General features: G+C 37.9%; 1 protein-coding gene across 1 annotated transcript; it reads right to left on the bottom strand.

The window, feature by feature from the left end:
- Positions 1-4,525: 4,525 nt before the first annotated feature.
- IFT20 (intraflagellar transport 20) lies at positions 4,526-14,151 on the bottom strand. Its single transcript, XM_071658574.1, has 4 exons — positions 12,302-14,151; positions 10,675-10,964; positions 8,932-9,086; positions 4,526-5,324 (listed from the first exon to the last, which is right to left on the bottom strand). Exons 2-4 carry the CDS (start codon positions 10,799-10,801, stop codon positions 5,208-5,210), a joined length of 399 nt encoding a protein of 132 aa, XP_071514675.1. The 5' UTR covers positions 10,802-10,964; positions 12,302-14,151; the 3' UTR covers positions 4,526-5,207.
- Positions 14,152-14,207: the final 56 nt, after the last annotated feature.

The following is a 14,207-nucleotide window of genomic DNA, read 5'->3' as shown; positions in this document are numbered from 1 at the left end:
CCGATTTTAATTTTCTTCCCCACTCGGTGTTTGATACTGCATAGTACAGTGACCAACAACATATGGTTGCTCTTTTACAAAATATTTTGTATATATTATTCATTCGTTACAAACAGATCTTGCTTAAATTCTCTTATGCCTTGTCTTATTAATAAAACAATTTAAACAAGTCATATGGTATAGTAGAAACGAATATTTCCTTAAGTTTAAAACCATCCTCAGTCTGTAATGCTTCAAAATATTGCACACAGTATATATACATATATATATACATATATATGTTAGTGAGTATGCAATTGGGTGATTGATGTGGTATGTAATTTTTATATTGCTCATAGTAGACTTTTTTAAGATGCATCAGTCAAGAATAAATAATTCAATTGTGAAAGGGGCAATGCATCTGTATGTGGGTGAGTTGGGCCATTCTTTCGTCTGTTTCCTTGCGTTACCTCACTAACACGGGAGACAGCGACAAAGTATAATAAATAAATATTTTTATATTTATTACACTTTGTCGCTGTCTCCAGCATCAGCGAGGTAGCACAAGGAAACAGATGAAAGAACGGCCCAAACCACACACGCACATATACATCCCTATACATTTCAACGTATACTTACACAGACATATACATATATACACATGTACATAATTCATACTTGCTGCCTTTACTCATTCCCATCGCCACCCCGCCACACATGAAATGACCCCCCCCCTACCCCCACATGCATGCGAGGTAGTGCTAGGAAAAGACAACAAAGGCCACATTCATTCACACTCAGTCTCTAGCTGTCATGTATAATGCATCGAACCACAAGCTCCCTATCCACATCCAAGCCCCACAGACCTTTCCATGGTTTACCCAAGACATTTCATATGCTGTAGTTCAGTCCACTGACAGCACGTCAACACTGGTATACCACACTGCTCCAATTGCATGCCACTCATCTTCCTGTATGTTCAGGCCCCAATCACTCAAAATCTTTTTCACTCCATCTTTCCATCTCCAGTTTGGTCTCCAGCTTCTTGTTCCTTCCACCTCTGACATATATCCTGTTTGTCAATCTTTCCTCACTCACCCTCTTCATGTGTGGTGGGGTGGCGATGGGAATGCATATAGGCAGCATGTATGAATATGTACATGTGTATATATGTATGTGTCTGTGTATCTATATGTATATATACGTTGAAATGTTTCGGTATGTATATATATACGTGTGTGTGGGTGTTTATGCATATACATGAGTATGTGGGTGGGCTGGGCAATTCTTTCGTCTGTTTCCTTGTGCTACCTTGCTGATGCTGGAGACAGCGACAAAGTACAATAAATATAAAAATATTATTTATTTATTATACTTTGTCGCCGTCTCCCATGTTAGCGAGGTAGCGCAAGGAAACAGACGAAAGAATGGCCCAACTCACCCACATACAAATGCATTGCCCCTTTCACAATTGAATTATTTATTCTTGGCTGATGTATCTTAAAAAAAAGTCTACTAATGAGAGCAATATAAAAATTACATACCACATCAACCACCCAATTGCATCAGTGGGGTAGCACCACATACACACACACACACACATATATATATATATATATATATACATTTTTTTTTTTCACACCACCATTTCCCGCATTAGCAAGGTAGCGTTAAGAACAGAGGACTGGAACTTTTAGGGAATATCCTCACCTGGCCCCCTTCTCTGTTCTTTCTTTTGGAAAATTAAAAAAAAACAGAGGGGAGGATTTCCAGCCCCCCCACTCCCTTCCCTTTTAGTCGCCTTCTATGACACGCAGGGAATACGTGGGAAGTATTCTTTCTCCCCTACCTCCAGGGATATATATATATATATATGTAAACGCCCACATACATACCAACATTACATATGCAGACATATACATACATACACATGTACATATTCATGCTTGCCTTCATCCATTCCTGTCACTACCCCGCCCCACAGGAAACAGCATTGCTACCCCTGCTTCAGCAAGGTTGCGCCAGGAAAACAGACAAAAAAGGCCACGTTCATTCACACTCAGTCTCCAACTGTTACATTTAATGCACTGAAAGCACAGCTCCCTATCCACATCCAGACCTCACAGACCTTTCCATGGTTTACCCAAGACACTTCATATGCCGTAGTTCAGCCCACTGACATCACATCAACCTTGGCATACCACATTGCTCCAATTGCACGCCTCTCATCTTCCTGTATGTTCAGGCCCCATTCGCTCAAAATCTTTTTCACTCCATCTTTCCACCTCCAGTTTGGTCTCCAGCTTCTTGTTCCTTCCACCTCTCACACATATATCATGTTTGTCAATCTTTCCTCACTCACCCTCTCCACATTCGCAATTTCCTGCATTAGCGAGGTAGCATTGAGAACAGAGATATATGCACAATTACCACTGGAAAGGGAAACTAAGAAGACAGAGTACTTTTATTTAATACATCTTCAGAAATAGTGCCTCTGTCTGAGGATGTATTAAATGAAAGTAATCACTGTCGTATTTTCTCTTTCCAGTGGTGACTGCATCAGCAAGGATCTTTAAACTTGACTTTAAAAATCTTTTTTTTTTTTTTTTTTTTTTTTTATACTTTGTCGCTGTCTCCCGCGTATTGCGAGGTAGCGCAAGGAAACAGACGAAAGAAATGGCCCAACCCCCCCCCATACACATGTACATACACACGTCCACACACACAAATATACATACCTACACAGCTTTCCATGGTTTACCCCGGACGCTTCACATGCCTTGATTCAATCCACTGACAGCACGTCAACCCCTGTATACCACATCGCTCCAATTCACTCTATTCCTTGCCCTCCTTTCACCCTCCTGCATGTTCAGGCCCCGATCACACAAAATCTTTTTCACTCCATCTTTCCACCTCCAATTTGGTCTCCCTCTTCTCCTCGTTCCCTCCACCTCCGACACATATATCCTCTTGGTCAATCTTTCCTCACTCATTCTCTCCATGTGCCCAAACCATTTTAAAACAATCTCTTCTGCTCTCTCAACCACGCTCTTTTTATTTCCACACATCTCTCTTACCCTTACGTTACTTACTCGATCAAACCACCTCACACCACACATTGTCCTCAAACATCTCATTTCCAGCACATCCATCCTCCTGCGCACAACTCTATCCATAGCCCACGCCTCGCAACCATACAACATTGTTGGAACTACTATTCCTTCAAACATACCCATTTTTGCTTTCCGGGATAATGTTCTCGACTTCCACACATTTTTCAAGGCTCCCAAAATTTTCGCCCCCTCCCCCACCCTATGATCCACTTCCGCTTCCATGGTTCCATCCGCTGACAGATCCACTCCCAGATATCTAAAACACTTCACTTCCTCCAGTTTTTCTCCATTCAAACTCACCTCCCAATTGACTTGACCCTCAGCCCTACTGTACCTAATAACCTTGCTCTTATTCACATTTACTCTTAACTTTCTTCTTCCACACACTTTACCAAACTCCGTCACCAGCTTCTGCAGTTTCTCACATGAATCCGCCACCAGCGCTGTATCATCAGCGAACAACAACTGACTCACTTCCCAAGCTCTCTCATCCCCAACAGACTTCATACTTGCCCCTCTTTCCAAGACTCTTGCATTTACCTCCCTAACAACCCCATCCATAAACAAATTAAACAACCATGGAGACATCACACACCCCTGCCGCAAACCTACATTCACTGAGAACCAATCACTTTCCTCTCTTCCTACACGTACACATGCCTTACATCCTCGATAAAAACTTTTCACTGCTTCTAACAACTTGCCTCCCACACCATATATTCTTAATACCTTCCACAGAGCATCTCTATCAACTCTATCATATGCCTTCTCCAGATCCATAAATGCTACATACAAATCCATTTGCTTTTCTAAGTATTTCTCACATACATTCTTCAAAGCAAACACCTGATCCACACATCCTCTACCACTTCTGAAACCACACTGCTCTTCCCCAATCTGATGCTCTGTACATGCCTTCACCCTCTCAATCAATACCCTCCCATATAATTTACCAGGAATACTCAACAAACTTATACCTCTGTAATTTGAGCACTCACTCTTATCCCCTTTGCCTTTGTACAATGGCACTATGCACGCATTCCGCCAATCCTCAGGCACCTCACCATGAGTCATACATACATTAAATAACCTTACCAACCAGTCAACAATACAGTCACCCCCTTTTTTAATAAATTCCACTGCAATACCATCCAAACCTGCTGCCTTGCCGGCTTTCATCTTCCGCAAAGCTTTTACTACCTCTTCTCTGTTTACCAAATCATTTTCCCTAACCCTCTCACTTTGCACACCACCTCGACCCAAACACCCTATATCTGCCACTCTGTCATCATACACATTCAACAAACCTTCAAAATACTCATTCCATCTCCTTCTCACATCACCACTACTTGTTATCACCTCCCCATTTACGCCCTTCACTGAAGTTCCCATTTGCTCCCTTGTCTTACGTACCCTATTTACCTCCTTCCAGAACATCTTTTTATTCTCCCTAAAATTTACTGATAGTCTCTCACCCCAACTCTCATTTGCCCTTTTTTTCACCTCTTGCACCTTTCTCTTGACCTCCTGTCTCTTTCTTTTATACTTCTCCCACTCAATTGCATTTTTTCCCTGCAAAAATCGTCCAAATGCCTCTCTCTTCTCTTTCACTAATACTCTTACTTCTTCATCCCACCACTCACTACCCTTTCTAAACAGCCCACCTCCCACTCTTCTCATGCCACAAGCATCTTTTGCGCAATCCATCACTGATTCTTTATGACTTGAAATTTAGTTACAAGATAAAATGGGAGCAAATTTTTGTGCAACTCTCTATAATGATGAAATTCGAGACCTGGTTCATCTAATGCAATTTTCACACTTTCAATAAAGAATAACAGATGCAAGCCAGGTGATTAATGAATCTAATAAACCATGGATCTATAAGTTTGAAATATGAAGCACACACTCTCTCTCTCTCTCTCTCTCTCTCTCTATATATATATATATGTATATATTAGGTATGTTTTCAAAGTTGAGGTGAGACAAATACTGTTATGGATATCTAAGATCCAAAATAAATAACATGGCAAACATGCTACCATGTGCAATGCCACTTCCAGTTTACCTTAGCAACTATAGGTTTTACATATTCTATAACATATCTCAATCTCACTTCCTCATAACAAACTGCTCAATAAATTCAAGTTGCTCTGCTTCTGTACGTTGAAGAGAATCATACTGAACACGTAGTCTCTCCAATTCTAGCTTCTTTTCTCCAATTAAAGCCTGTAAAGAAAAATACGAGCAATGCAATCATTTGCTGATGACCCACAATACATCACCAATAATGATTATTACATTTCCACCATTCAAACCAATTGTGAAGTTATTCAATAATTTCACCTCCAATTGTAATTACTTTCAACTTCTGAAGACCCATAACTAAAATTACATACTTGTGCTTAAGTATTATTCATCATGGCTCACTTATCTGGAAAAGTAACACAGGAAAATTGAAAGTTACTGGATACTTAAATAAGGATCTATGCATGGAGAAGATACTGTGTTAAGAAATGAGAAGTCATTGGTGGTCAGCATGAAAATGTAATAACCAATTCTAAACAATAACAGGTAAAAACAGAAATGACGTAACTGAAATATGGCTTCTCACTGGACTAGCTCTAATAAATAATTGTAAGGAGAATGCATGACAGGCTTCTGAAAATCATCTTAAAAAGTTATTCAGTGAAGAAGGTAAAAAAATGTTAGGTAATCAGTGTGGCAAGCTGAAGCATTGTAACAGAGATGGCACAATACCAGAAAGATATGGTACTGGTGACAGGAAAGAAACGAATTGCCTTTAATTAATTTATTTTCTTTCAGTCCTTCCACCTGTTGGCATGCATAAATTACCATATATCCTTTTCTTCATGGAAAAGAAAGAGATAGGTTGCCTGTGTAAGTGTAATTACCTACTTGTACAGTATGGGGAGGGAGTACTACAACCAATGACCCCCATCTTTTGAACTTTCTCTATCATGTAACTATGGACACTTTTGTATAACATCAGAATTCACATTTTCATCACAGCTTATTACATTCATCTATCGATCTGCTACTATGAGAGTGCTTCTTTAAATTTTTCTTGCAGTTTTTTTTACCAAGGGTTCTGGTTGCTCTATTTCTGCATCTTCAAACAGCTTTTCACAGTCAGTATCATTACACTAAATTTGAAACTCAAAAGTTCTGATCTACTTTCCCATTACTCTCCTCTTTTCCCTGGAGGGCAAATTTAAGGCTTCTAGCTTCAATCTGTAACAAAACTCTTTACTTAGACCTAGTCTATTATTTCTTTGAGTAATTATGTACTTAATGAGTATGGGGAGGAAATTCTAGACTCATTGGACCCAAACTGTTGAACTATCCACTTTCAAACATCTTTTTAAACTTATGTACTATGTTAGCAGTTGCACCGTAATTACCTATTTGTACTGTAAGGGAGAGACTTCTACAGTCCTTGGGCCCCATCTCTTAAACATTTTCTGCTATCATTCATCTTCTTAAATTCATGTACGGTCTGCATTAACCATGTCCTCTGTCATTCCATTTCATTCACTAACCCTATACAATAAAAGTACTTCTTTACATCTTTTTACCAAGTTTCTCGATTATTTTCATTTTACATTCCCAGGATGCTTTATCCCTACATTTCTTAAAGAACTGTTCACTCTCTACATCAATTTGCTATGAAAATTTGCAGATTATGATTAGGTTAACTTCACTCTTTTCTTTTCCAAGGGGGGCAAATTTAAACCCTGTGGCCTCTCCCAGTAACTTCTTTGTTGCCTTTCTTTGGATATTCTCTATTAGGTCCATCTGCTTCTTTAGGTGAGGTAACCAAATCTGAGAAGCATATTCTAGTGTTGGCTTTATATAGAATATGAACAGCTTGCTAAATATTTCTTTATCCCTATACTTGAAAGCTATTCTAATGTTTGCCAACAGAAAGCCTGTCTCCTTAATCATTCTCAATGTGGGACTCTAGTGACAGGTTAAGTCCTTTTCACATGTAATTCTGATGCTCATTTCCTGCTAGATAATAATCATGTTGAGGCCTTCTTTCACTTTAAACCATCTTCTTTACATTTGCTTGGGTTGAATTTAATCAGCCATGTACGAGAACAACTTCAGAGTCTGTTAGTAAAGTGATTTTATTCTCTTTGCTTTTCACTTCTCTCATGACCCTTACATCATCTGCAAACATATTAGGTAAGAGTCCATGTCTTCAGGCAAGTCATTTAAATGAATACAGAGTACTAGTCCTACAAGAGAATCATGTAGCACTCTGGTGGTTGTCTCATCCCATTTGGAGAAGGTTCCTCTAACATGTGTCCTTTGTTTTCTTCCACTGAGATAATCTATCCACTGAAGGGGTTTATCCTTTACTTCTACTTGGTGACCAAGTTTCTTAATCAGCATCACAGTGACAGATGCTTTCTGGCATCCCATAAAAACAATCCATCCTGCCTTACCTTTTGTCTAAGACAAAAGGTTACTCAGAAATCTAAGAGGTTTGTTACACGTGACCACCTTTCCCTAAATTTGTGCTGCCTTTCACTTTGCTTATTTCTCCTACGTAGAAAGTCATCCACTTGCTTTCTAATTATCTTTCCCAGAGTCTTACAGATTGCATTTGTCAGAGACCAGCCTGAAGTTCAGTGCCTGTTTCTCGTCACCTTCCTTTTGGTTAAGCAAGATGTTTGTTTTTTTCCACTACTTAGCACTCTGCTGCTCTTCAGTCATATCTTGAACAGTATTTAATGAAGTACATGTAGCATATCTGCATACATCTTCAGCACATATGGCGAAATTACCTCAGGCCTATGTCCCTTGTATGAGTAAAGACATTTTAGTATTCTGTAAATTCCTTCTAGACATCCCATTTTTTGCTAAACTTCCTTCCCATTCCAACTCATTGGTGTTGGGGCTATAGCATCTTCCACTGTAATAAGACTTTTGAACATGTTATTCAGTTCTTTATCTCATCCTCAACATTCCTTCACTTTGAATCATTTATCCTAACTAACAACCGACTCCACATGAATTTATGAAAGTTTCTTACACTCTTTCCAAAGTTTCTTTGTTCCCTCTTTCGTACTGTACTACAGTTGTCTGTGGGTAATTAGCTATTTGTAATCATCTATCTGTACCATGGTGTGAATGAGTGTTAGCCGAAATGAGCTTTGTGTACATGTTGAACACCAGGGGGTGGGATAGAAGTTGTAAACTATTCTGACATGAAATCACAAAATGAACAATCAGTAAAGATATGTACTGAAATATTTTGGGGTAAAAATATTTTAAGACACTGATCTTATAAAAAAAGAAATTCAGCTCCCTTGCAACTAACCATGAGTCAAGATACATGAATTTGCTCTCAAATTCTCAACTAATGTGACTAAAATTTTGCTCTATTGAGTTGTCACTACACATGGGATGGCTGTACTTGCTGTCTAATGTAACCATCCATCCACCTGCCTGCCCTTCTAAATACTCACCATTCACCTGCTAGCTGTCATTTATTCAATCATCAGGTAATGAAAATTTGGTTAGTATTACATAAATCTATATAAACAAATGTATCATACAGAATACATAATGATTAAATAATGTAGAGTAACACCTCAGTATGAATAAATCTGAAAAGGTTCTCATATGACTTATCTTTAACCTTTCCTAATTCAGGCAAAAGACAAACTAGCAATCAACTCATAAGGTATGTATCTGACATTAGGATGCCATCTATAGCACAATGAAAAGAAATGCCTTAAAAACTTGAAAGATATAATCTTGCCAGAAGTTCAGACTTGAACATATTAGATTATTAACTAACCAGTAATTGCTGCTGTTGAGCTTCTCGCTGTTTACTCATGCTCTTTATCAAATTTCGTGAACCAATTGCTTTCATTTTTTCCGCTTCCACAGCCGCACTTAGAGAGTCAGCAACTTGAATAAAGTGGTCTGCTCGTTCATGGAATTCACAAATTTCTGAAATCATACAAAACTACCTTTATTTATTTAGATAAGGTGCTCTGGTGTCATGAAAGCATGATTATGGCTTCATTTGTACATGACCAGGCCCTAGCTGTCATATGTTTTAGTTTAAGGTAGATTTTGACATATCTTTATGATCTGCAGTATTTATGACATTTTTTCTTTTTTTCATATGTGCTGGGTTTAGTTTATGACCTATTACTGCAGCAAAACCAAAGCTTAGCCACCACACCCAAGCCCTACAAATTACTCTACAGTTTATCATGACTGCCTCATGTGGCCTGGTTCAATGTGGTGACAGCATGTTCCTCCTCATATACTACATCAAACCAATCTATTTCATCCTTCTAAATGTTTAGGCCCAGATACCATAAACATCCTTCACTCCATCCATCTATTCCCTTCTTGGTCTCCCCCCTCCTTCCTCTTCCCAATACTACTGACACGTAAATCCTCTCAGTTATTCTTTTTCACTAATTCTCTCCATGTGTCTAAATCATATTAGTATACCCAGCTCAGCTCTCAAATGATAAGTACTGTTCTCACTGGCTTACCTCTCTTACAGTATCAACCTGCATCACACCACATTCTGTCATCTAACACTTCCACCATCCTCCATTCTTTTACATTCATGGCCCAATGTTAACTTAATACATTATTGTTGGGACAAATATACCGTCAAACACCAACATCTATGTTGTAATACAAAAATGACCTCTTTGGCCTATGACTCTAGTCACCTAAATATAAGCCTGAGGTGAACAGTAGTTACATAAATATTGAACATGAAGCCTAATAATTCTGGTTATAAAATTGTTGAGGTAAACGTCCTCTTTTGCTCCACATTACAATTAGTTTGGTTGTTAAATGATACTGTTTTGCAATGCTAGTGTTGTTTTTAGAGAATACAATAGCAGCTGTAAATCATTTCCAGCATTATTCTTCATTAAACAATATTAGATAAGGCAACAATAATAAGGAACACTGTGGGGTTAATAACTGTTAACATATCTAATACACTATCACAAAATCCAGAAAACCTGTGAAAACCTTAACTTACTTCTTAGAAGCTCACACTTATCTTAAAATCTAATATTGTAGTCAAAATATATCACTAGCATCCATAACTGACCACCGCAAGAAAATGTGCAGAAAGTCAACACACGACAAAACAAGCAAGCAGGCAAACCCCATCAGCAGACCAAATACATCATTATCTAGCTTAATTTCTTTATAACTTCCGTTATACATTTCAGCTCCCAATAGTCTATAAGGTTATCATAAATTCTACTGACCTGTGTTTTTACAGAATTACCTCTTTAAACAAGATTTACCCTAACGTTTTTCATGACATCCATAACCCTCCCCACTGTAAGTGGTCCTCCTTCACTTATAACTCAATGTTGAAGTCTACAATAACACTGTGGAACAAAATCACCCAAAACTTAATGTTAAAAGCGACTGATCATTCCCAAAATAACCACTTCCTTGATGAAGTTAGCACCAACGTAGGTTAATATAAGAGAGGCGCGCGCCTGTAAAATGCTACAGTTTCCCAAATACATAACACCTCATGACTTACTATCAACAAATTCTTTACACTCGTCCTTCAGTTCTGCTGTCTGCTGAGCAACCTCGGGTTCTAACACTCGGATCTTATTAAGCTCGTCGAAGTAGAGCCCAGCCTTGGCCAAAGTTTCGTCCGCCATCACGTCTTCTCCTTTATCTACGTATTATCTGAAGATATTCCTCTTCCAACCTCTTCACAGTACTGTAGTCGCACACTGTCTATATCACCTTAGTCATTTGTGGTTTACTTCATAAACCCTCTGGCTGTCACTTGGTTTGTTGTCCTCCTCCACGTTCCAGGCACTGGAATGTAAACAAACAATCATGGAGGATGTTACTACGGAGCGTAATCGACGCAATAATATTTTTTTTCCCACAATTTGTTCACATTGATCAGTATGTCATCGTAATACATTTTACAATATAATACATATATTCTTCATAGGAATGAGATAACTAGTATATACCGTTATAGTTGAAATAAATGAGGTAAATTAGTTACCTACGAATGCTTTCCAATAATATATATATATATATATATATATTTTTTTTTTCCAAAAGAAGGAACAGAGAAGAGGTCCAGGTGAGGATATTCCCTCAAAGGCCCAGTCCTCTGTTCTTAACGCTACCTCGCTATCGCGGGAAATAGCGAATAGTATAAAAAATATATATATATATATATATATATATATATATATATATATATATATATATATATATATATATATATATATATATATATTTCTTTCTTTCAAACTATTCGCCATTTCCCGCGTTAGCGAGGTAGCGTTAAGAACAGAGAACTGGGCCTTTGAGGGAATATCCTCACCTGGCCCCCTTCTCTGTTCCTTCTTTTGGAAAAAAAAAAGAAAAAAAAATATATAAATATACATATTTTTTTTACTTGATCGCCGTCTCCCATATCAGCGAGGCAGCGCCAGGAAACAGACGAAGAATGGCCCATCCACCTATATACACATAAACGCCCATACAAGCACATATACATACATATACACATATACATACACATACAAATATTCACATGTACATATTCATACTTGCTTGCCTTCATCCATTCCTGGCGATACCCCACCCACAGGAAACAGCATCGCTCTCCCCTGATTCAGAGAGGCAGCGCCAGGAAAAGACAAAAAAGGCCACAGTCGTTCACAGTCTCTAACTGTCATGTGTAATACACCGAAACCACAGCTCCCTATCCACATCCAAGCCCCAGACCTTTCCATGGTTTACTCTAGACGATTCACATGCCCTGCTTCAGCCCATGTAGCTTCTGTGAGGCTGATGTTATCTTGCCCCACTCCATGTCTGGATTTACAGACTAATCCAATGACAGAACAACAGTAGCATTCTTCTATTATCTACAAATATTCAACCTGGTTTTTAATAAAAATTTCTATTTTTGTGTGGAGCATAAGCTAAACAAATCACTATGTTTTTTCTTTTCCTGCAAATCACAGACCAACTAAAAAAGAAAAAATGGAAATCATTACCATCACTCTTTAATAACTTTCCCTTTGCCCAGTTTCTATAATACTAATATCTGCATGAGGATCCCAGGAATATAGTTGACAAAGAGCATGCAACAAATTCAAACAGTTTATATACTTATTCATAATTACCCTCAGATCTCATATGAAAGTCCTAGGGATACCCAGGATCTCTCTCCAGAGGCTCTTGCATCCCAAGGCTGCACTAATTCTAAAGGTGTATGCGAGGGAGGCACGTCAAGTCAAGGATACGTGGAGATTTTGTTTTTACCATGGTCAGCCCCTTGATGGGAGTTCCTGGTGGAAACAGGTGCTAGAAATACAAACATAGATAGATGAAATGAGAAAAAGATGGAACAGCAAAAGATGGTGTGAGGGAATTAAGTGGCATGAATTTGCAAAATGATGTTTTTGATAATGTGGTAAATGCCAACATAACCATCATTAGGTGCAAAAAACAATTTCTGTAGGTTTCATACGACTCAAGAGTATGCACTGTAAACAAAATGAGAAAAGAAAATACTATGGATGAACATCAGAGAATTAAAGGGATTGCATAAAAGATATCAAAGAATATATAAAAAAAAAATCAACAACATGGAAAAGAATGCAAAAGTAAAGGATATTACCAGACTCCCCCTCTCAGTGGATACAGTGGGTATGAAGTCACCTTTGGCAAGTCTGTATAATTGTCTGTTGAAGAAAGGGAGTACAGTCTTCTTGACGAATTTTCATTCCAAGAGTCTGGTATTTCCCTGCTATTGGAAGCAGTGCTGCCTAAAGCTACAGCCCCCTCATGGAAATGGTCCTAGGGATATATTATAATAAAAACACTAACAAAGCAAATACCAAAATTGGAATGAGGAGCAAGATGGCAAAAATTCAAGATTATGGATTCTTAAAACATTCTATGTGGCCATGGGTACTACCATCCCCATATACCAGTGGGGAAACAAACTATGAAATTCTCAGTTTTTGCATAACAACCTTTAGAAAATATAAAATACACTTTACTGACCACAAATCATTAAAAATCATATACATATATATATATATATATAATACCACCTATATGGCGTGGGAACATTCAAAAGTGAGATTTAAAGGTGACTGCAGGATGAGGGATTTGTGCTGTTCATATTCTGCCACTGACAAATAAATGAGCCATCTAAAGGTCCATGGTGGCTCATATGTACACTAACAGGAATGTATAACATAGCTGAATAATTACAAAGCAATGAACAAACTAAATTTAACTTACTCTGAAGCTGATTCCAGGTGGCAGAGGACATTTAAGAAGCAATTCTCTTAGCATTCCAATTGCAGTTTCAAGATCACTGTCATTAACCTATGCTTTCAGCATGTTCGTATCATTCTTTCCAACAATTGATATCTATTAATCTACACTCTCTAATAAAATTTCTACATCACCAGCATTTAATAAATTGCAAAACTTGAATGACGGAGTATGAGATGTGGTCACTGTGGCTATAAATTACAGGTAAAGTTGCCTTCTTTAAATGGGTAAATGTACTATTACCTTTGAAAAATTATGGTTACCACAGCAACCCTAATGGCACCATTTTAAAATGTCAAGTTGAAAACTCCAAAAGCTGGGTCCCACATGAAAAAGGCAATCATTAAACTCTAAATCTGGCAAAGAATGGGTTAAAGCTGAAAAATTTTCAGCTTCAAAGAAATTCAATGGACAACTGTACATGATAAGAGCTTATCAAATCTTTAAAATGCCTATATGGTGTTGAAACTGCTCATTCTTCTGGGAAACCTTTAAATAATTCTTTTACTCTAACACAGTAAAATGCTTATGCATGAGATACTCAGTAAAAAATGAATACATATCCATATAAAAGTAGTTACAGCAGAGCAAGATTATCCCGATGGACTTGATTATCCCTGCCCTTTGACAACTTGCAAGCTTCGGATTCATTCAACAATATAAACACCAGGAAAAGGTGTGTAAATGTTTCGCCCATCATATCTAAATTGACGAGTTAAGATAGCACATAAAATCATTAAT

The sequence above is a fragment of the Panulirus ornatus genome, chromosome 66 (assembly GCF_036320965.1).
Source record: "Panulirus ornatus isolate Po-2019 chromosome 66, ASM3632096v1, whole genome shotgun sequence".
Classification (NCBI taxonomy): Eukaryota; Metazoa; Arthropoda; class Malacostraca; order Decapoda; family Palinuridae; genus Panulirus; species Panulirus ornatus.
The sequence above is the reverse complement of the archived record's forward strand: the minus strand, read 5'-3'. Positions and strand labels throughout refer to the sequence as shown.